A 24420-nucleotide genomic window follows, 5' to 3' on the forward strand; every position below is an offset into this window, starting at 1 on the left:
AGAATTCCATGGACTATACAGTCCATGGGGTCGCAAAGAGTCAGACACAACTGAACGACTTTCACTTCACTTCACTTTTATGAAATAATGGGCAGGGGCCGCTTTAAACAATACTCACCTCCAGCCATGAAGGGCTCCATCTCATACTCTAACCCTCACTGAGGCTGCTTTGTGCTTCCACTGCCCTGGCTAGGTCTTTGGCCCTCGGAGCTGGAGGGCACGCTGCCTTTCTAATCTATAGATTTATCCCGCCAGAGAGATATCTTGCCAGGTCGTATTTAGGAATGCAGCAGTTGACTTAGAATGCACATGAAGGAGAGCCCTGCAGGAAAGAAAAGGCACAACAGTTTTCGTGGCCTTAGCTTTTAGGACAGGAATGTGTCTGAATTGATGATAGTTTCCGCTCAAACTTGCAGGTGAAAGTCAGCAGGAGAAAGGCTTTTAAGAGCACCTCATCACACCACATCTCTGCATCCTGTGAACCCAGGGTGCCCCCCAGTGTTGGTTAGGGTTAATCACAGTCTACCATTTTGTTTTGGGGGTTTTTTTGCTGTTGTTTAGTCATGTCTGACTCTTTGCAACCCCATGAACTGCAGCACACCAGGCTCCTCTGTTTTTCACTATCTTCCAGAGTTTTCTCAAACTCAAGTCCATTGAGTCAGTAATGCCATCTAACCATCTTGTTCTCTGTCATCCCCTTTTCCTCCTGCCTTCAGTCTTTCCCAGCATCAGGGTCTTTTCCAGTGAGGTGGTACTTTGCATCAGGTGCCCAAAGTATTGGAGCTTCAGAATCAGTTCAGTTCAGTTCAGTCACTCAGTCATGTCTGACTCTTTGTGACCCCATGGACTGCAGCATGCCAGGCTTCCTTGGCACCAACTCCTGGAGCTTATTCAAACTCATGTCCATTGAGTTGGTGATGCCATCCAACCATCTCATCCTCTGTCATCCCCTTCTCCTCCTGCCTTCAGTCTTTCCCAACATCAGGGTCTTTTCAAATGAGTCAGTTCTTCGCATCAGGTAGCCAAAGTATTGGAGTTTCAGCTTCAGCATCAGTCCTTCCAGTGAATATTCAGGACTGATTTCCTTTAGTATGGACTGGTAGGATCTCCTTGCAGTCTAAGGGACTCCCAAGAGTCTTCTCCAACACCACAGTTCAAAAGCATCAGTTCTTTGGTGCTCAGCTTTCTTTATAGTCCAACTTTCACATCCATACATGACCACTGGAAAACCCATAGCCTTGACTAGACAGACCTTGGTTTGCAAAGTAATGTCTCTGCTTTTTAATATGCTGTCTAGGTTTGTCATAGCTTTTCTTCCAAGGAGCAAGCATCTTTTAATTTCATGGCTGTAGTCACTGTCCACAGTGATTTTGGAGCCCCCAAAAATGAATTCTCTCACTGTTTCCCCGTCTATTTGCCATGAAGTGATGGGACCGGATGCCATGATCTTAGTTTTCTGAGTGTTGACCATTAAGCCAACTTTTTCACTCTCCTCTTTCACTTTCATCAAGAGGCTCCTTAGTTCTTCTTCACTTTCTGCCATAAGGGCGGTTTCATCTGCATATCAGAGGTTATTGATATTTCTCCCAGCAATCTTGATTCCAGCTGTGTTTCCTCCAGTCCAGCGTTTCAGTGTTCAGTCATTGAGTATTCAGAACTGATTTCCTTTAGGATCGACTATTTTGATCTCCTTGCTGTCTAAGGAACTCTAAAAAGTCTTCTCCAGCATCACAATTGAAAAGCATCAATTCTTTAGCGCTTTGCCTTCTTTATGATCCAACTCACGTCCATACATGACTACTGGGAAAACCATAGCTTTGCTTATAGGTCCGTCTAGTCACAGGTTTCTTAGAACACCCTAGAATGGATAAGGGATGCATTTTAGCTCTGATATTTATGTCTGTTCTGATTTAACAGCAGAAACTTTTCCTTCCTTTGTCACCTTTATAAAGTCAGTCTATCCGAGAACCCAAGAGGTATTCTTTTAAATTCTCTTTGATTTGCCTTTGCAAACTAGACTCTGATAGAAGGAGAGGAGTTTCCACAGAAACTCATTTCCCGGCCAGAATCCTGCCCACTCCTGAATCCTTTCTTAACCTGCCCCTCCCCTCACCCCGCTTTAAAAATGTCACTATGTCGATCTTTTCAAGACCTTCATAAAACTGACCAACACTGGCCAGTTCACATCTTCGCTGTGCCCTCAGAAGGCAAAGGCTTTTATAAAACAGACTTGACCAACAAGTCCCTTCCTTGGTACTAAGCTTGTCAGTCTCTAAAATTGTACTTGACGTTCTTCAACCTGCCTCATGCCAAATGAAAATGACTGCCCGACTTCTGAAAACCGTTTGTAATCTTCCTTAATCTACATCAAAGCACACCTCCACTTTGTTTATCCAGGCTGGTTGTCAGACTTCACAGCACACCAAGCTCCAGATATCCGTGGTGTTTAGAAACCTCCACAGGTGTCCCACAGGCACCAGACTTCAGGAGTCCCTGAGTTAAACAAAGAAATCCCTTGCTCTCTCCACTTATTTATTGATCTTATTAATTAACATATAATTTTATTCAATAATTTTACAATTATTCTTGCCTCTGGAGCAAAATATGGTCTTTGGTTTGTGTGTGTGTGTGTGGCGTTTGTGAGGGATATGGTACAAGGTGAAGTCCTCATTGAGGTCACCAAAATCAGAACTATCCCTTCTGTGGTTTGACTTCTAAGACGTAGTAACTCTGGACTGTGTGGTGATTCACTAAGCAAGCTATAGCTTGCATTTGATTCATTTAGAGCGCTGCCAGAGACCATTCCAAGCATCGTGGTCACTGTCAGAAGGGCAGCAGCCTCAGGAAGTGTCCCTTTAGCATGGAGGAATGACCCGAGCTTCCTCAGTCCCCAGGGTTAGAATTTCCTCTGCAGGAGTTAACTGTGTCCAGGAGAGCTTGACCAAAAGCATGGAAGGAGCTTCAGTGCTGAGCATGAGCCCTGCCTGGCCGTTGGTCACCTGGGGTGTGAACAGCAAAAGGAATGTTGCCTCTTCAGATGCATCCAGTTGACATAATGCTAATTTGAATGCTTCCAAATCAGATTAATTTATAACGTATCTAGTCCTGTGCCAGGAGCTTTGGTACATTGCTGATAATGCAATCTTGTTGCTGTTGTCATCTGACCGCTGTTTGTTAAATTGAGGTTGTAGTTTACATACAGAAATATTCCTCTTAAGTGTCCCATTCTATGGATTTTGACATTTGTGTACATCACAGGTGGTTCAGTGCTAAAGAATCCACCTGCCAATGCAGGAGACACAAGAGATTCAGGTTTGATCCCTGGGTTAGGAAGATCCCCAGAAGTCAGAAATGGTAACCCAGTCCAGTATTCTTGCCTGGACAATCCCATGGACAGAGGAGCCTGGTGGGCTACAGTCTACGGGGTCGCAGAGTCATACCTGACTAAGCGACTGAGCACAGCAACACAGCATATACCTCCATGTGCATGCTATACTATGCTATGCTAAGTCACTTCAGTCGTGTCTGACTCTGTGTGACCCCACAGATGGCAGCCCACCAGGCTCCCCCATCCCTGGGATTCTCCAGGCAAGAACACTGGAGTGGGTTGCCATTTCCTTCTCCAATGCATGAAAGTGAAAAATGAAAGTGAAAAATGAAAGTGAAGTCGCTCAGTCATGTCCGACCCTCAGCAACCCCATGGACTGCAGCCCACCAGGCTCCTCCGTCCATGGGATTTTCCAGGCAGGAGTACTGAAGTGGGGTGCCATTGCCTTCTCCGCCTCCAAGTGTAACCACCACCCAAATCTAGATAAATGCATCCATTTTCAGTCAGTCCCTCCACTCCCCATCGCAGAGTCAACCACTGTTCAGGTTTCTATAGCCAAAGAATAGTTCTGCCTGTTGCTGAATTTCATATAAATAAAGTAGGGAATTTTCTGGCTTCTTTAATTCAGTATAATGTTGTAAAAGTTCACTTAAAACTTCACATTGTTATATGTGTCAGTAGTTCATTCCTTTTTATTGTAAAATGGTATCCCATTGTATAGATGTTCCTCCAGTGTCCTGTCCATGAACATTTGACTTGCCTCCGGTTTTATGTGGGGCTTTTGGTTGGGAGAGTGGGGAAGAGAGGGGTTAATTTTCATTTTCCTAGAGGCTGTTTCTGACCAATTTTATACAGGTCATTTTTCAATGATTTTATGTATTTATTTTTGGCTGTGCGGGGTCTTTGTTGCTGCACAAGCCTTTCTCTGGTTGCAGAGAGTGGGTTTCTCGTTGCAGTGGCTACCAGAGCACACGCTCTAGGCACCTGGGCTCCGTAGCTGTAGCTTCCTGGCTCTCGAGCCCAGGCTCAGTGGTTGTGGCACATGGGCTCAGTTGCTTCACGGCATGTGGGGTCCTCCTGGATCAGGAATCGAATCTGTGTCTCCTACATTGGCACGTGGATTCTTCACCACCAAGCCAACAGGGAAGCCCTATACGAGTCTTTTGAGCAACTTCAGCTCTGCTTAGATTGTCATTTCTCTTGAATAAATACCCAGGTGTAGGATTTCTGGATCACAGGGTGTGTGTGTGTGTGTGTGTGTGTGTGTGTGTGTGTGTTAGTCGCTCAGTCATGTCTGACTCTTTGTGACCCCATGGACTGTAGCCCACCAGGCTCCTCTGTCCATGGGATTCTCCAGGCAAGAATACTGGAGTGGGTAGCCATTTCCCTCTCCAGGGAATCTTCCTGACCCAGGGATCAAACCTGCATCTCCTGCATCGGCAGGCAGATTCTTGACCACTGGTCCACCAGGAGGCCCCATTGAAGAAAGATGATCATTACGTTTTTGTAGTAATAGGCATTTATAAGCTGCAGGTATTATCAGAAAGCATTTGATGGATAATGCTGCCCTCTACCAAGACCCCAAGGGAACAAAACTCTCCTTTGTTCTTACAATGTGCCTTTACTTGTTCTTTAGCGTGTATTTAAAAGTCGGCAAGGAGAAAAAAATGACAACCCCTATAGATCAATTTCATAACAACAAAAAAAGAGAGCTTATAACTTAATAACAAAATCTAGTGTAAAAACAAAGTGCATTCATACAAGAATGAGACCTAAAGTCTTCTGAAGTCAGTTTTCAAACCTCTGTTTGAAAACCAGCTTTATAATGTCCTTATTCTCTCTACATTGCCTTTGGGTATTTGTACCACAGATGGGCACAGTGACCACAGCAGGAGCTCATCATAGGCACTGTTGACATTTGAACTGGGTAATTCTCTGGGGGTGGAGGAGCGGTCCTGTGCATTGGATAAGATATTAGCCGCATCTCTGGCCTCCACCCACTAGGTGCCAGTAGAACCCCTCCTCCTCCAAGCTCGAGGTATTCAAGACTGTCTCCAGGCATTGCCAGATGTCTCCTGAGGTATGATTACCAGATTTACAAATAACAGTGCAACTCGGGTACCTAATTAATGAGACTTTTATAAACCCACAGACATAGAAAATGAACTTATGTTTACCAAAAAGCTGTGAGAGGTGAAGGAGGGATAAATCAGGAGACTGGATTAACATATACACACTCCTATAATATATATATATAGATAAATTAAGTTAGATTCATATATACACACTATGAGAATATATATAAACTAGATAATCAACAAGGACCTCCAGGGAACTATACTCAATATTTTGTAAGAATCCCAGGGATGGGGGAGCCTGGTGGGCTGCCGTCTATGGGGTCACAGAGTCAGACTGAAGTGACTTAGCAGCAGCAGCATAAGGGAAAAGAATCTGAAAAGAAGAGATACATATTTGTGTCTAACTGAATCACTGTGTTGTATACCTGAAACTAATACAACATTGCAAATCAACTATACTTGAATTTTTAAAAAATAAATATCAAATAATTTTGAAATTATTGGAAATGGCAAATAATTTTTCGTATAAGTATGTCCCAAATGTTGCATAGGACATATTTATACTAAAAAATTTTAGGTCAGGTTTGACTGATGACCTGATTTTATCTGGCTACCCTGGACTGGGGATAGGAGTGGGGCTGGCTGGGAAAACAAGAACATTGATGTATTAAACAAGGTGGTGTGTGTGAGGTGCCCAGCACATGGCTAGTGTGCTATAAATAACCTGGAATCTCCTACAGCCTTGAATGCACTTCATCTCCGTCCCCCTAGGAGGCTTCAGTTGCTCCTCAAAGCTTCCCATCCTTTCCCACAGCTGTAATGAGAGCGGGTGTGACATCGTGAGGAAAGGGGGAGCCCACGTGGGAATCTGTAGGTGCTGGTTCCCGTCAGAGCTGGTGTGACGGCCACTCTGCTGGGGCGGTGGTATGCTGTGCTCTAGTGCTCCGTCGCCTTGAGTGTCCTGAGTCATTACGTCGTTTCTCCTAACAGAGAGGGTGACATTGAATGAAAAACTGCTGCGCTCATCCCAGACTCAGTCACTCTGGGTTTGATTTTTGTGGCGCCATAGCCCTAGAAAACCATTCCCTGGGATGCACCAGGACCATCATTTCCCCAGTCGGTAGCAGCAAGGAACTTCTTTCTGGGCCAAGATTAATGACCCAAGCAGTCATCCTTTGCAGAGAGCAAAGGTGAAATGTAACTCTGGGTGGATGCCTGACATTTTGAAACAAAGGGGAAGGGGAAGGAGGGGGGCAGATGAGGAGAAATAGCATTTATATGTCTCCTGCAGGGTCATAAATCAGGGATGGGCAAGAGTGAATTGGGTTTCTGCCAACAATTGAACTGATTTCAGTTGCTGTGTTTTACCTTCAAACAATCTATATAAAACATGCTTTAAACACATAAGAAGTACCTGAGTTACATATTAGTGTATTAACTCTTTCGAGTTTTCTTTTTCCAAAGGAAGTCCAGTTTGTGTGGGGGAATTGTTACATTTGTCCAAAAGAAAATATATACATTGCCCTAGCAGGGAGCCCCCTTTCCATCTAGCTGTTGTCAGGATGTAACATTAGAGACTAGGGAAAATAAAGAGACACTGGCAAAGTGTACAAACTTTCAGTTATAATATGAATAAGTTCTGAAGATCTAATGTGACTATAGTTCTGTATGTGCCATAGTGACGATACATAATGATTCTGTATTGTGTACTTGAAATGTACTGGGTAGATCTTAAATGTGAGTAAATGTGTATTAACTTGATTATGGTAATCATTTCACAAGCTGTACATATATCGAATTGTCACATTATATACCTTAAATATATACGTTATATACCTTAAATATATACATTTTTTAACTGTCTACCCATACCTCAATAAAACTAGAAAAATGAAACTCGACCACAGACTCTATTGTAAAGCAGTTCCAACATGTTTCAAAAAACCACCAAGCATGATCTCCTTCCACAAGGAAATTAAGCTAGAAATCAGTTACAAAAGAGCAAAACTCCACATATTTGGAAATTAGGCAATATAATATTATGTTTCCAAAAAGTCACTTTTGAAGGTATTAGGCAAATTCTCTAATCTTAAAGGAATTGAAGAACAGGCTTTTTATAAATGAATTAAAGAAGCATTTGTCAAGTGACGATTCTTTGACACATTTTGTACAAAAGATGAATAAGACATGGTCCCTGCCCTCCAGGAACAGACTCACAAATGAATGACCACTCTCTACTGTGACTTCTCTCTCTGTCCGGCACCATGGGACTTCACAGGATCCCAAGATAGCTCAGTGGGGGAAGTGAATACTTTTTAATGTGTCTATAAGAATTTACAAAGGATGGTCCTCTCTACTTGGTTAATAGAAGACTGCAGTTTAAGAGTTCTCCAAATTGACAAGGATGAGGAGGGGTTAAGATTCAAAGATGATGCACAGCAGGTAGCAAAGGATGGAAGAAGGGATTTCTGAGGAATGAGGAGGGAGAGGTGGGCAGGAACCCAGTGTTGGAGGGCCCTGTGGCCACACTAAAGAATCTAGGCTTATGGAGAACTGCTGAAAGGGTTTAAGCTGTAAGTGAATTTGTGATTCAGTTTTCTCATGGAAAGGTCTTTGGAAGATACATGGAAGTCAGACTAGACTAGGCAGTTTGGAAGCTGATTGAAAGCTCTGTTAAAGACAGGTGGTATTCAAATAACCAATGCTGATGAGGGAGCAGAGACAACTGTACACTGCTGATGGGCGTGTAAATCGGTGCAGCCACTGTGGAATCGATGCAGCCACTGTGGAAGACAGTATGGCAATTTCTCAAGAAACTGAAAATAGTAACACCGTATGACCCAGTGGTTAGAGTCCTGGGTATATATCTGAAGAAAACAAAAATGAAACAATTATTTTGAAAAGATAGATGCACGCCTAATGTACATAATAGCATTATTTACAATAGACAGGATATAGAAGCAACCTAAGTGTTCATCAACAGATGAATTGATACAGAAGATGTAGTATATGTACACAATGAAATGCTACTAAGCCATAAAAAGTATTTTCCCATTTGCAGAGAAAGGCAAATACTACATTATATCACTTATATATTGAATCTAAAAAATGAAACAAACTGGTGATATAACAAAATAGAAGCAGACTCAGAGGGAACAAACTAGCGGCTACCAATGGAGAGAGGCAAGTGGAGAAGGGCAAGGTACGAGTAGTTTTAAGAGACACAAACCACTGTGTATAAAATAAATAAGCTACAAGGATATGTTGTGCAGCAGAGGGAATATAGACAGTATTTTATGACAACTAAAAATGGAATGTAGCCTTTAAAGATTGTGAATCACTATAATATTGTACATCAGCTATACCTAATTTTAAAAATTAATATATGTCCACAGAAGAAAAAAGAGAGGTGATTCTAAAATCATGTAACAACAGGTCTTTTCCCAGTAAGAGGAGAAGAAAGCCAAAGCAGTGGAGCCAGGTCCTGAGCCCCTGCGGGGCCAGGCAGACCTTTCTGTCGCTGGTCCATAGCGAGGTCCACAGCTCAGGACTCAGGGCATAACTGTGACAGGCATGCTTCGGTATTGCAGCCATGGGCATGGCCCTGTGGACCCATGTCAGCTGCAGATCAGCCTGTTGGTGTGACCTGGGCAGTGGATGAGGGCCTGGACTAAAGCAGAGGTGGAAAGAAAGAGACAAATTTGGGAGAAATACAGAAAACAGCATCCTATATCTCAGTGATTGACTAGACACAGGGAGAGAGGGAAGTAGAGGCTGGCACCCACGTTCCTGGTCTGGAAGGCTGTGAGGAAGGGAGGTTGTGTGTCTCCACTCAGGCTGGGGTCTTTCATGAACAATCTAATGACCGTGAACATCAGGAACTTGAGATAATCAGTAGGCTCTTCTTGGGGTGGGATTAAACTGGATACAAGCGAGTGGTATCCAGCTATGGGGCTCATGGAGTGGACCTCTCCCAGTGTGCCTGGAAGCATGATGTGATGTCCTCTTTCGAAGGTCCCAGGTCACTGTGATCACATGTATCTCCTAGCCAATGCAAAGGGAATTTTTTCAACATAAATGACAAAACTCTAAGGGCCATTTGGGGCCCGAATCATGAGCTAAGCAGCTGTTTCGCTTGTCAAGTGTTAAATGGTTTGTTCTGGATGAGAGGCTACAAGGCAAGAAACAGGGCTAGAAAAACAGGAGCAGGTAGAGAGGCCAGCAGTTAGTGGAGATGTATGAGGGTGACCTTTGGCACCAGCAACAGAGAACACTTGGGCTGACCTCTGTTGTCATAACACGGGAAATATTACAACCCCTTCCTCATCCTCAACCAGGGGAGAAAAACTTTCTTCTAAGAATGGATTCCTTGAGCATCCTTCTGTGCTCTGTCATTAAAAATCTGCTGGGAAGGAAGAGAGAGCTTTTGTTGATCATGAGCAAAATTTTGCTGACACCATGTGCAAAGAACAAAAGGAAATCTTCATCTGAAATAGAATAGGGGCCATGAAGTTGTATGTATGTTTTTCTAATTTTTTTAGGAAAAAAATAGTATTATAAGACAACTAATTTGAAAGCAGATTGATTTGCTAATATAGGGTGTAGGTATCACTTTGCTACAAGTTTTCTACCAAGCCTTGGGCACCTGTGTCAGTACAAACTGTGGTTTACAAGTTTGTTTTGTTAGGTTCAGTTTTGAAAGCGTTCCATTTCTTACCATGGATCTATAAGGAGAGGTTTTCCTGTGACTTCAACCGGTGCAGGCACCAGATCTTAGAACCTTCCGACCAACGTAATTCCCAATATTTATTTTTGTTCGCTTTTCGGTTTCCTAAGACAATGTCTGTTCACAAAATGAACACAGTTGATTTATTATTTGTCCATGAACATCAGCTTATGTAAGAGTTTATGTATTAATGTGTCTCTAAACATATACAGTTCCTTTTAAATAAATATTTATGTAAGTAAAATAGAGAAGGAAAGTTAATGTGTGCTTATATGTGCTATAAGATAATAAATATGAAATATAGTCAATGTGTATTTACAGAGTAATGAGCTGCATTTATGATACAAGCTTCATTTGTATATGGTCAAGATTTGACTATCCTATAGGCTATTGTGGTGTATATTTTTATGAAAATCTTTGATAAAATTTTAATTGACCTACATTATCATTATACTGACTTCCCTGGTGGCTCAGATGGTAAAGCGTCTGCCTACAATGTGGGAGACCTGGGTTCGATCCCTGGGTCGGGAAGATACCCTGGAGAAGGAAATCGCAACCCACTCCAGTATTCTTGCCTGGAAAATCCCATAGACAGAGGAGCCTGGTGGGCTGCAGTTCATGGGGTCGCAAAGAGTCGGACACAACTGAGCGACTTCACTTCACTTTACTTCTTCTTCATCATTATACTAGTACTATATTATTATCTGTCTACAAAGAAAATTCCAAAGGACCTTTGTTTGAAACAGACACATACTCATATCTCTCTCTCACACACACACATTATGCTGTCAGGTTTTTTTAAGCCTTTGGACTTATTTCAGTCAGTGAAGCTTGGGAAGCATCACGCTTGAATGAGTCTTACATGCTTTTACCAGGAACTCTTTCTGGAAAGTTCCTCTCATTCTTTCTTTTCATCTTTGGCTCACTCACAGCAGATACACCCTGAAAAATAAGCCCATGAATTTCTGTGTTGCAAAAGCCATTAGGAAGCTTGCTTCTTCAAAAGTGTGTTTAGGATCACAAGCCAGACTCAGGAACCAGGGCCGTAATCTAACTTCCTGCTGCTGTTTACCACTGGCTCTGTACATTCTAAATGGTGGGACCAGAGCCTGGAAATAGAAATGGAGAAAACTAGCAAGAAAGGTCAGCTTGTTGCGTGGGCCGCCGGCTCTTACAGATGGGTCCCCTTGGGCCATCCTCCTCAAATGTGGAAATCCAGTTGAATTGACTCTCTCTTCTTAAAGGCATGATTATGTACTGCAGGCAGATCCTAGCCAGGTCTGTGTGCGTGTGTGTGAGATTGCTCTATGCATCCCTATCGGCAGTGGTGCTCATGCTATTACTGCTTGAGATGTAACTGGCCTTGGCCTGAGAATTCAAAATCAACCTATAAGTGGTTACAGTTGTAAAGATGAAAAGTCTGTAAATACCATTTCCTTTCCTACTCAGAGACACTGGTGCACTTCCTCACTGCTCTCGTAAGTGAGCCCTGTGGTGCCAACACTTGGATGCATCACAATCACAATTAACGTTAGTTTAGTTCTGAAAATTGGGTGAATGCCAAATAGTGTCGTGGCAATCATTCGAGTTTCCTTGTATTCTCTCTTCTCCCATCGGACCTTACATTTCAGAAAAACCAAAGGCTTGCAACTCTTTGAAAAGGTTTTTTCCCCCCTTTGAGTTAAAAGTAATACAAAGTGATACAAAACTCAGAAATTAAATAATGCCAAAGCAAAAGGCCCCTAAGAGCTCCCACTCCCTACCTTGAATAGCCACGTAAAGTGGTTGGGTGTCTTTTCCTCCCACTTGTATTCTAGATATAATGATATAGTCTATGTGTATATAAAAGTGAAACCACTGTTATTTACAGTTTTGAAATGAACTCACTGAGCAATGTAACTTGGACAGTTCCAAAATCAGTTCAGACAAATCTGCCTCATTCTTGGCCAGTGTTTATATGGTCTTCCATAACATGGCTGTACCATAGTTTATTTAACTATTTCACACATCCTCACGTTCTCCTGCCTCCACCCACTTTGTTTTTAACAAATGAGAAGAAAGTGAAAAATCTCTGTTGATATCGGCCACAAGAACTGTCCAGCTGCACCTGGTTAAATCTTAACGACGTCACAGATGATGCTAGATGCATGACAGTCTAGGTTTCTAGCTGAGGACTAATGTTTCATGCTGATTAGACAGTGTTTATACTTTAAACCACTGACAGGTTGAGGGGATAACATTTTATTTCTATCAGAATAAAAGCAGAAACTCATCTGATCCTTGTTCACTTCCTGAGCTTATTGACCACTTGAGAAAAACGGATTTGGGAGCCACTTTTCCAAAGAGAACTTTAGCTGGCAATGTGCCTTGTGAGTTAACACCACTGACACATAAATATAGGTGATTTAATTCTTAGCTATTGAAAAGTGATCTGACCTATAATATTTATCTTTATTAATATTAATTAATAGTAATGTTTTGGAACATTGGATCTGTGTTTTATCCCTAAAATCTACCTTCTTACTAAAGACTGGATTATTGATCATATCAGGTAACTAGCAACCAAATGTGAGTCAACAGAGTAGGTGCTAACTCACCCATGCTCAGGGAGAAAACCCAGAAAAGAACATGAAAGCCAGCATTCTTCTCCATGAGCCCCACACTTCTGTCTTGGCACCGTCAAAGATTTCAGACGGTCAGGCAGCTGGGAAGGCAGCTGGTTTCTGCAGTCCCAGAGCATATCAGCTTGAGCCTGGTAAATGGCCTTGATTATCATGCAAGACACAGAACACTCTTATTAGTGCTGCACTGACTAGTGCAGTGCAGTCACTACTTTTTGTAATACCCTAATTGAGGTCCTTCCTTGCATGCAATTTACATTATGAATAAATAAATCCCTCAGTATGACATTTTAATAGGTATTTTTAAACAAAGTCCAGAGGACAATTAGAAGCACCTTCTCTGCAAGAATCTTTTTTTTTTTTTTTTGGTAAGACAAAAAAGGCATGGTGCCAACATGAAGAAAAGGATCCGTTTTACTAAGTGTGGCTGAGTATCCTAAAGCAGCAACCACTCTCCCAGTTGCATGTGGTTCGTATCACGGTCTCGTCCTTCACTCCATGCTGATGGCTCCCCACTTCCTGATGTCTGTGGTCTGGGCTTTGTGTCCCTTGCAAATGCAAATATAACTCATCTTGAAATGGAGCTAGAGAGGAGGGGTCCTGAGAATTCATGGCTGAGGAGTTACAACAGCCAGTGTTTCACCCCATCATTCTTTCATTCGTGTTTAATCTTGATAGTGGTACTTTAGTTTTACAAAGCATCTGCAGGGTCATTTCTCAAAACCCTCACTCTGTCGATCCCTCATTCAGACCATAGAAGGTCATCCATCAGTCTCCCCCTGCCCCAGCCCAGGGCATATCCAGAAGGGCAAGGAGGGGTGAGCTCCTTTTCTGGGACTCGCACTTGGGTCAAGGGCTCTCCTTCTCTCTCCAAGTCAGAGGGCTGTCATGTAGTAGAAGAGAGTTGGGGGTTGGGCACGGCACAGTTAGTCTTGGCCGGTCTCACCTACTTCTTTGGTACTGATTTGAACTGTTTCTCTCACTTGAGTGTTAGAAATTTAAGAATTTGTTCTCTGTGTTCGCAAACCTGAATCAGACAAGAAATTTGGCAAGAGCTCTTAAGAGAAGACTCCTTCGGATTGATACCTCTATCCCTTCTGTACTCCCTCTACCCTCTTTTTAGAACCTGTTCTAGCATGAATCATAATATTTATCATGTCTGTTAACACATTTGCCTCCTCTTTTGGACTCTGACTCATTGAGGGCAGGGAATAAGTGTTCGCTTCCACATCTCAGCACTGTGACTGGCACATAGAGGCACTCAATAAGAGTAAGAATGAATGAACAGAGAGTATATTAAGGTCTCACTAGACATCAGGGGAGTGCAAATTAAAACCATGATGAGATACTACTACACACATATAGAATGGCCCAAACTTACCCCTCTCCCCCAAAAAAACTAACAAAGAAGTGGTAGGAAGGGTGTGGAGCAGCTGGAACTCTCATACACTAGTGGCTTGGTTCACTTCAGTCGCTCAGTCATGTCCGACTCTTTGTAATCCCATGGACTGCAACACGTCAGGCCTCCCTGTCCATCACCAACTCCCGGAGCCTACTCAAACTCATGTCCATTGAGTTGGTGATGCCATCCAACCATCTTATCCTCTGTTGTCCCCTTCTCCTCCCACCTTTAATCTTTCCCAGCATCAGGGTCTTTTCCAATGAGTCAGCTCTTGGCATCAGGTGGCCAAAATATTGGAGTCTCAGCTTCAACATCAGTCCTTCCAAGTAACATCCAGGACTAATTTCCTTTAGGATGGACTGGTTGGATCTCCTTGCAGTCCAAGGGACTCTCAAGAGTCTTCTCCAACACCACAGTTGAAAAGCATCAACACTAGTGGTAGGAGGGCAAAATGGTACAGCCACTGTGGAAAATAGTTTGGCAATTTCTTATAAAGCTAAACTAATTAAATGACTGAATTTGCCTGCTCTTAGATATTTACCCAAGAGAAAGGGAAAACTTTGGAACACACAAAAACCCATCTGAAATATTTATAACAGCTTTATTTATAATCCCCTAAAAATGGAGAAATTCCAGTTGTCCTTCAGCTGGTGAGTGGGCAAACAAATGAAATATTCATACAATGAAATGTTACTGTGCAATGAAAAGGAGCAAGCTATTAATATGAGCAACAGTCTGCACAGATGCCTTATGCTAAGTGTGAGAAGCAAGATTTTAAAAGATGTGTATAATATAAATCCATTTATATGACATTGTGCAAAATTATAGGGATGGAGGACAGACCAGTGATTGCCAGGGCTTAGGCTTTGAGGAGGGGTTGACTCCAAAGGTATGACCTAAATCAAATCCCTAACGATTATACAGTGGAAGTGGGAAATAGATTTAAGAGACTAGATCTGATAGACGGAGTGCCTGATGAACTACGGATGGAGGTTTGTGACCTTGTACAGGAGACAGGGAGCAAGACCATCCCCAAGAAAAAGAAATGTAAAAAAGCAAAATGGCTGTCTGAGGAGGCCTTACAAAAAGCTGTGAAACGAAGAGAAGTGAAAAGCAAAGGAGAAAGGGAAAGATATACCCACTTGAATGCAGAGTTCCAAAGAATAACAAGGAGAGATAAGAAAGCCTTCCTCAGTGTTCAATGCAAAGAAATAGAGGAAAACAATAGAATGGGAAAGACTAGAGATCTCTTCAAGAAAATTAGAGATACCAAGGGAACATTTCATGCAAAGATGGGCTCAATAAAAGACAGAAATGGTATGGACCTAACAGAAGCAGAAGATATTAAGAAGAGGTGGCAAGAACACACAGAAGAACTGTACAAAAAAGAGCTTCACGACCAAGATCATCACGAAGGTATGATCACTCACACTCACCTAGAGCCAGACATCCTGGAATGTAAAGTCAAGAGGGCCTTAAGAAGCATCACTACAAACAAAGCTAGTGGAGGTGATAGAATTCCAGTTGAGCTATTTTAAATCCTAAAAGATGATACTGTGAAAGTGCTGCACTCAATATGCCAGTAAATTTGGAAAACTCAGCAGTGGCCACAGGACTGGAGAAGGTCAGTTTTCATTCCAATCCCAAAGAAAGGCAATGCCAAAGAATGCTCAAACTATCGCACAATTGCATTCATCTCACATGCTAGTAAAGTAATGCTCAAAATTCTCCAAGCCAGGCTTCAGCAATATGTGAACTGTGAACTTCCAGATGTTCAAACTGGTTTTAGAAAAGGCAGAGGAACCAGAGATCAAATTGCCAACATCCGCTGGATCATGTAAAAAGCAAGAGAGTTCCAAAAAAAACACATCTATTTCTGCTTTTTTGACTATGCCAAAGCCTTTGACTGTGTGGATCACAATAAACTGTGGAAAATTCTGAAAGAGATGGGAATACCAGACCACCTGATCGCCTCTTGAGAAATCTGTATGCAGGTCAGGAAGCAACAGTTAGAACTGGACATGGAACAACAGACTGGTTCCAAATAGGAAAAGGAATACATCAAGGCTGTATGTTGTCACCCTGCTTATTTAACTTATATGCAGAGTACATCATGAGAAACGCTGGGCTGGAAGAAGCACAAGCTGGAATCAAGATTGCTGGGAGAAATATCAATAACCTCAGATATGCAGATGACACCACCCTTACGGCAGAAAGTGAAGAGGAACTAAAAAGCCTCTTGATGAAAGTGAAAGTGGAGAGTGAAAAAGTTGGCTTAAAGCTCAACATTCAGAAAACGAAGATCATGGCATCTGGTCCCATCACTTCATGGCAAATAGATGGGGAAAAAGTGGAAACAGTGGCTGACTTTATTTTTCTGGGCTCCAAAATCACTGCAGATGGTGATTGCAGCCATGAAATTAAAAGACGCCTGCTCCTTGGAAGGAAAGTTATGACCAACCCAGACAGCATATTGAAAAGCAGAGACATTACTTTGCCGACAAAGGTCCATCTAGTCAAGGCTATGGTTTTTCCAGTAGTCATGTATGGATGTGAGAGTTGGACTGTGAAGAAAGCTGAGTGCCAAAGAATTGATGCTTTTGAACTGTGGTGTTGGAGAAGACTCTTGAGAGTCCCTTGGACTGCACAGAGATTCAACCAGTCCATCCTAAAAGAGATCAGTCCTGGGTGTTCATTGGAGGGACTGATGCTGAAGCTAAAACTCCAATACTTTGGCCACTTGATGCGAAGAGCTGACTCATTTGAAAAGACCCTGATGCTGGGAAAGATTGAAGGCAGGAGGAAAAGGGGATGACAGAGGATGAGATGGTTGGATGGCATCACCGACTCAGTAGACATGGGTTTGGGTGAACTCCGGGAGTTGGTGATGGACAGGGAGGCCTGGCATGCTGCAGTTCATGGGATCACAAAGATCGGGCATGACTAAGCAACTGAACTGAACTGAACTGACTCCAAAGAGACAGCAGGAAGGAGTGTTTTGGGGTGATGGAACAGTTTGTATCCTGATTATGATGATGGATATATGATGCTGGCATTTATCATACTCACAGAACAATGTAGTTTAAAAAGTATGAATGAATTTTACTGGATACAAACTGCAAATTTAACTGAAAAAGTAAATCAGGGTTGTTGTTCTTTTTCAGTGCAGATTCAGAAAACAATGTTCAAAAGAAAACCTGAGTAATGTCTTAGTAGCCTTCAGTGATTCTGTATATGTTCATGTATACATACAGACACACAAAAAGGTATGCATGTGCATGAGTGTGTGTGTGCGTGCATTTGTTTAACAAATATTTAAAGAATACTTCCTATGGACTAGGACTTGCTAAAAGCACTGAAGAGATATTGATGAACAACAAAAGAAGAATTTCTTCTTTCACGGTGTGGAAAGGGATAGACAGTAAACAAATAAACAAATCAGTGAATACACAGCTTTACATAATGGTAAGTGCTGTAGAGACAATAAGACAGGCCTTGAGGATAAAAGTGGAATTGAGGGTTGGGGCCTCTCTGAAGAAATGGCCTTAAACTGAGACCTGGAAAGTCCAAAGGAAGCATCCACATGTGCAAATGCTCAGAGCAGTTCAGGCACAGAAATGTCAAATGCAAAGACCCTGAGGGGACTTCATTGAGGACAAGAAATACTGAACATTCTCTCACTTCAACACTCTCAGAAAGGCTGGCTGACGTACAGCCACCATCCTTTCAATGCAAGGCTGGGCTTCCTGGGAAGTAAGGCAAAGGCCTTAAAATAGACCTCAGCTTTGTGCCTTCAGAGAGCTGGCAGCATGTTGGTGAGATGGACCAAGGGAGCGAGGGAGCCAGCAGCAGGTGAGCTCAGAGACACACGGGGACCCGTTTCTGTGACTCCAGCCCTTTTGAAAAAGAATTCCTTTGTATGAAGCTCTCAGATCCAATGTGAAGTGAACATGGTATGTTTTCTTAGTTCCATCATAGAATTTCCTCTGTATTTTGGATATTTGAGACGTTTGAACTTCTGCTACAGAAAACATTGAGAGTAGACATCCCCTCCCATAGTTTACGATGTAGTTAATTTAGCAGTCCACAGAGTCCTCATGTATTAAATTCCCAGAAAATGCTCATGAATCTAAGGCTGATGTCACATGTCATTGGTGTTTACATCATTTATCAACAAATTCCATGTCTAAGAGCGAGCACAGGCATGAGGACATATGTGGTATAAGATTCCACCTCAAACCCCAGTGGAGAAGGTTCTGGTATATAACTTCAGCTGCCTGGCCTTGAGGAGCTCATGTCACCTTCAGAATCTCTCTTGGCCCCTGGGCAAACAGTGAATAATTACACTGCTCTCCAGGGGATGGAATGTAGACTCTCTGACTTTTGCTCACAGCAGCCTTCTAAATACCAAGCATTGTAAAAATTAGAATTTTGCCTCACCATAATTCATCTCTGCCACCATAAATCTCTGTTTTCAGTTAGATTTGATATGCTTCATTATTTCTCCTTTATAATCATGGTGGAATGTTGCTTTCAACCATCTTATATTCATTCGAATATTGGTTTTCTTTTAGTTCTTGAAGAGATTTCTGTTGGTATCCCATTTGCTTGTTTACATTATATTATAATAAGAAGCTAGTAATTTAAAATTCTCTTAATCTAGTGTATGGAATATGTGTGTGGAAGCTGGCAAATGCCAGTTCTTAATCTTTGTGCTGGTCAGCATGCTGGCAGGAAAGCAGTGACACCCTCAGCAGGAGTCACTGCAAAGAGCTGTGCAGGAGCAGTTAAGAGAAACCCACACAGAATAATACAGCATCTTGGAGCTCGTAGCGGAAGGGCCTCCTGTACTCACTTGCGCCTCAGAGGTCAGGAGGAGAGTGGGATTGCCAGAACCTGACAAGAGATGTGGTCCCATGAGAAGGTTCCCAGGGATGAGCACACCCACTGTCAAACCTCCATGCGACCAGGGGTAGGGGAGAAGGGAGGGAAGGGGAATAAATACCGTGAACCCTGATCCCACGCTCTGTTCTCCTGCCAGTGCTTCCTTCATCCAGCCCAGCTGGGAGCCAATGGACAAGGCAGCCAGTTGGTGTGGCCCACCGAGGGCCGGTTCCTGGCTTACAGCAGAGACAAGGGTCCAGAGTGATCTGAAGGAGCAGACAGGGGATACCCAGCCCGGGAGTCTGCTGGAGAAAGCACTGTCCCAAATTCACTGACCTTGGTCTTTGCAGTTTGTCCAGAAATATACTTGCACCTCCATCCCTAGCCCCAGCCCGCTTTGTTTGCGAGCACCTTTCTTCTCAGCACTGTTATTGGCCATCTTCAAGATGAGCTGGTCACTGTGGCTAATGCCCAGATCAGCTCACTCTTCTGGACGTGGTAAGAGTTGACCATTCCAGCTTCCAGGTGTGGACGCTCGCAGTGGCGTGGGGTCCTCGCTCCCCCTCACCCCTCCCGTCTTCCTTCCCCAGGGTGGAGCTTCAGCATGGGGTCAGCCTACCAGTTCCACAGTTGGCGTGTGTTTGTCATCGTCTGCGCGCTCCCCTGTGCCTCCTCGGTGGTGGCCCTCACGTTCATGCCCGAAAGCCCACGGTTCTTGCTGGAGGTAACGTTCGTCATTACAAATACTCAAGGAAGTCAGAGACATTGAAACAAGTTCCTTTTAACCCTAGGAGAGTATGTTTGCCTCTTCAGGAGGTACATTTTTCCTTCCTACTACAGAACTATGGAGGGTTTGGTTTCATGGAGACATACTTTCAACAACCAGCAGGCGAAAAGGCTGCCTCATGGCCTGAAAGCGCTAATGTTCCTCCTCAAGCAAGTGGTTTCCCTCGTTGAAGAAAATGCGCCTTATTGTTTTATAAAGGAAACACTATTCCTTGAGCTGCTGCTGCACTCAGGGCATCCAGGTAGTCTGTGTTTCCAATGGGATGGACCTAAACCGTTTGCACTGTTGCACCCAATGGGATCTGACAATATCACATGGTGATCGGAAAATCGGGGAGCATGTGTGTTTCACCTCCTGGCCATTCACTGTCTACTCATATCTCTTAGATTGGAAAACACGATGAAGCCTGGATGATTCTGAAGTTAATTCACGACACAAACATGAGAGCACGGGGTCAGCCTGAGAAGGTCTTCACGGTGAGTACTGCTTCTCAGTGAATCCTCTATGCCAAAGGCCGAGAAACCTTTTCAGAAAAGGCCTGGTCGTAAATTCCCCTCTGGCTGCACCAACCACTCGTTTCTCAGTATCTCATACTTGCTGTTTTACCTGCTGCATGGCTGTTGTACGTGCTTTTACCTCTGCATGGAATGGTCTTCCATCCTCCAGTTACAAAATGTATTCTCAATGGGAAAACTCACCTAAACTAATAAAAAATTGAACGCATAGTATTTTTTGGAAAGAACAGTATTTTTTTTCTCAGAACCTCCACCAAAATAAAAAAGAGTGGTTTTTAAATCCTTTGATGTAGGCAACATGTAATTACGCCAAATGTCTAAGTTAGGTTTAAAGGTGATATAAGCAAAATATTCAATGTCTTATAAACAGTATCAGTTATAGTTCTTAAAATAAGTGAAATAGTTCCTGATTAAACAATCCCTTGACACTTATTGACTTGTTATATTTTTAATATGAAACAGATTTTTTGTAATATGAAGGTATAATTCAGTCTGGCCTCTGTCTAAATGATCACAGATTCTTAATTAATATAAATGTTTTCTGCAGTGTAATGGAGGAACAAAGGTAAATAATGGATGTCCACCATTGAGGACCTGGAATCCTTTGAGTGAACCCTTCTTTTGAGTAGATGCACTACAGAGAAAGAGTAAATTCAAGGATCATACGGCAAAAGGAATCTTGAGGTGTCATGTAGATACTCAATGTCACCTAACTCTTCTCAGCCGGTTGAGAATAAACCCTCTACCCAAGATTTCTGAGAAGGTGTCTCTGTAGAACCTCATTGTCCTGCTAACCTGCTTTTTCTTCCAGAAGGTCTGAGTTACCAAGTTCATTCATGATCATCCACATTAATATGACTGTATAAAGATTAGGTGGGAATAAGATTTGACCACTCTAAAAGAATGGGTCATTTCAATCATTTATATGTGACTTCCAAGGTCATTACAGGATTCTGCCATGACACATTTGATCTTTTTCTTATTATATCTACAACACGGCGAATTCACATGCCTTCCTCAAAGGTCTTCTTCCTGTGTACCTAATTTGAATACTGTTTTTCAGGACATTGTTTGCAGCAAACTCCTCTTTTAAGTTCATTCACATTCTCCTTAGCTGATCTCAGCTACTTCCCAGATCTTTTTCTCCAAATGGACAAACTGAGCTCCAGACATACATGTTGAAGGGCTTTGTGGCCATACTCCTGTGTACTAGAGGCCCTTCAAATTCTGAATTTCTAAATCTGAACTTCGCACCTGAAGAGTCTCCAAATCTCTTCTTTGTCCAAAGACTTATCAGCAAGTGCCACCAGCACCACCAAAACTAGACCCCTGAAAACTATCCTATTTCTTTCTTTCCTTTATCTCTATTATGTCCAAAAAATCCAGTATGTCTTATTATTCTCCATCCTAAATATCTCTCATCATTGTCTCTTACTTTCTACCCTTATTGCTGCTCATTTGGTTCATTCCTCCCTACTCACTGCCCTCTGCCCTTGCACCATTCTTCAGGAATCACAAAGATTCATTGTAGTTTCCAATACAGTCTTTTCTCTTACACCTCTGGATGTTTGCATGTGGTATTCCTCCCACTTGGAATGCCCTTCAAATCATTGATAACACATGGCAAATGACATACTTCTCCATAAGCTCCAGCTCAAATTCCACAGTCCATCAAGTCTTCTTTCTCACTCCCAGGTCAGCTTGGGTGTTCTGTACAGTATGTCTCTCCCATCTGATGTAGATTGCCACTGGGATACTTTCTAATTTTTATGGTAATTGCTTAGAGAGCACGATGCTTTATGATTGCATCTCCAGGGTCTATACCAGTCCTGGCTCCCATGGATGCCGATGAAAGAATGTACAAACAAACAAACATTAATGAGTGGAGAAGAAGCCTCTCAAAAGGAATATATTGAGTCAGAATGGCCTTCGTCAAAAAAAACACAAATAACAAATGTTGGTGAGAATGTGGAGAAAAGGGACCCTTTGTACATTGTTGGTGAGAAGAGTAAATTGGTGAAGACACAGTGGGAAACAGTAGGGAGATTCCTCAAAAAACTGAAAATAGAACCAGCATATGACCTAACAATCCCGCCCCTGGGTATACATCCCCCAAAAAACTCAAAAACGTTAATTTGAAAAGATACATGAACCCATGCAACCCATTGTTCACACCATTATTTATGATAGCCAAGATACAGAAGCAGTCTAGGTGTCCATTAGCAGATGAATGGATAAAGAAGATGATATCATAAACAGTAGAATATTACTCGGCCATAAAAAAGAATAAAATTTTGCCATTTACAGCAATATGGGTGAACTTGGAGGGCATTGTGCTAAATGAAATAATTCAGACAGAGAAAGACAAATACTGTGTACCACTTCTATGTGGAATCTAAAAAACACAGCAACCTAGTGAATGTAACAACACAGAAGTGGGCTCACAGGCATTCAGAACAAACTAGTGTTAGCAGTAGGGGGAAGCGGGGAGAGGAGAGGGGCAGTGAAGGCGCAGGAGAAAAAAAACAAATTATTATGGGATCATATGAAATCATTTGTGTGGAATTTTTGAAAATTGTAAAACATGATAGAATTCAATGAATCTTTCATTCAGGACAAAAAAAGAATTTGTTGTTCAGTCACTAAGTCATGTCCAAGAATTTGTTGTTCAGTCACTAAGTCATGTCTGACTCTTTGCGACCCCATGGACTGCCACATGCCAGGCTTCCATGTCCTCCGCTATCTCCTGGGACCTGCTCAAGTTCATGTCCATTGAGTCAGTGATGCTATCTTAAAAAAAAAAAAAAAAAAGGAATACCCGTGTGATTTAAAAAGAAAACAAAACTCTAAAGTGTCACAAAATAATGAATGGCTTGTAGCTGACCCTATTTGCAATCCTGCTTTTAACTCAGACATCATCGTCACTAAATACAGACATCTTTCTTTATATAGTCAGGGACAGGCTACTGCCCACCTGGTATAATTTGAAAGATACCGAGGGTCCTCAAATCACCTCTGTCAAAAGCCAGTCTTGGTACCTGGTTTTGTGCAGTAGAAGTACTGCTTCAGATGTTGGCAGTCTCTCCAGAAAGATCTATTCAGAAGTTATCCCTGGCAGGGATAGCGTGTGTGCACGTTTCTGTCCTCTCTCAGCTTTGTCAAAAGCAGGTAGATTATGACTAACAAGGGAAGATGGGATAGGTCCACAAAGGAAAAACGCTTCCCTTCCCCCTCCAACCCCACCTCTTTTCAGGCTTCATTCTGTGTGCTGAAGGTATTGCTTCTCCTGACTCTTGGCTCTTTTCCTTAGGAGAAGGAGGCTAGCTTAAGTCATGGATACAGGCTATACCTCCATCATTTGTTCCCCTTCTGTCACTGAAGAGTCAGTCTTGGTGCTTGCAACTTAAACTCAGTCATTGGACTTCACCTTCAGGTCGCCTGTGGGTATTTGCTGACTAGTCACTGTGGGCTTGGGCTTCCCAGGCGATGCTAGGGATAAAGAATCTGCCTGCTAACGCAGGAGACATGGGCTTGATCTCTGGGCCAGGAAGATCTCCTGGAGGAGGAAATGGCAGCCCACTTCGGTATTCTTGCCTGGGAAATCCTATGGACAGAGGAGCCTGGCAGGCTACAGTTCATGGGGTTGCAAAGAGTCAGACATGACTGAACACACACTATTTGGCTGTGAGAGAAGGAAGAAAGGGTCAAGAATGGAAGTTACATGGGAAAGCTCTAAGAACTCTGTTTAGGAGCCAAATTCATCAAGTAAGTAGGTTCCAAAGAAAAGTGTGTTCAGTCACTTTTGTCTAAGCAAAGTAGTTCTTAATCCACAAGTGACTCTATCTGGAGTTTTATCTGCTAGTGTGTGCCTTTTTTTTAAAGTTTATTTTATTGGAATGGAGTTGATTTACAATGTTGTTAATTTCTACTGTACAGCAAAGGGATTCATTACATGTATATGCATTCTTTATCGTGTTCTTTTCCATTATGGTTTTTCACAAGATACAGTTCCCTGTGCCGTACAGTAGGACTTTGTTGTTTATCCCTTCTCTTTGTCATAGTTTGCTAATCCCAAACTC

The 24420-nt window shown here is 42.5% G+C and overlaps 1 protein-coding gene across 3 annotated transcripts in view; it reads left to right on the forward strand.

Annotated features, from left to right (window-relative positions):
* SV2C (synaptic vesicle glycoprotein 2C) overlaps positions 1 to 24420 on the forward strand; it is a 220643-nt gene that overhangs the window by 161939 nt on the left and 34284 nt on the right. For all 3 annotated transcript variants that reach the window (XM_005211209.5, NM_001192019.1, XM_059890561.1), the window contains 2 exons: positions 19630 to 19763; positions 20213 to 20302. In XM_005211209.5, the coding sequence (XP_005211266.1) occupies positions 19630 to 19763; positions 20213 to 20302 (224 nt within the window). The remainder of the gene's footprint in view (positions 1 to 19629; positions 19764 to 20212; positions 20303 to 24420) is intronic.

This window comes from Bos taurus, chromosome 10 (assembly GCF_002263795.3).
Source record: "Bos taurus isolate L1 Dominette 01449 registration number 42190680 breed Hereford chromosome 10, ARS-UCD2.0, whole genome shotgun sequence".
NCBI lineage: Eukaryota > Metazoa > Chordata > Mammalia > Artiodactyla > Bovidae > Bos > Bos taurus.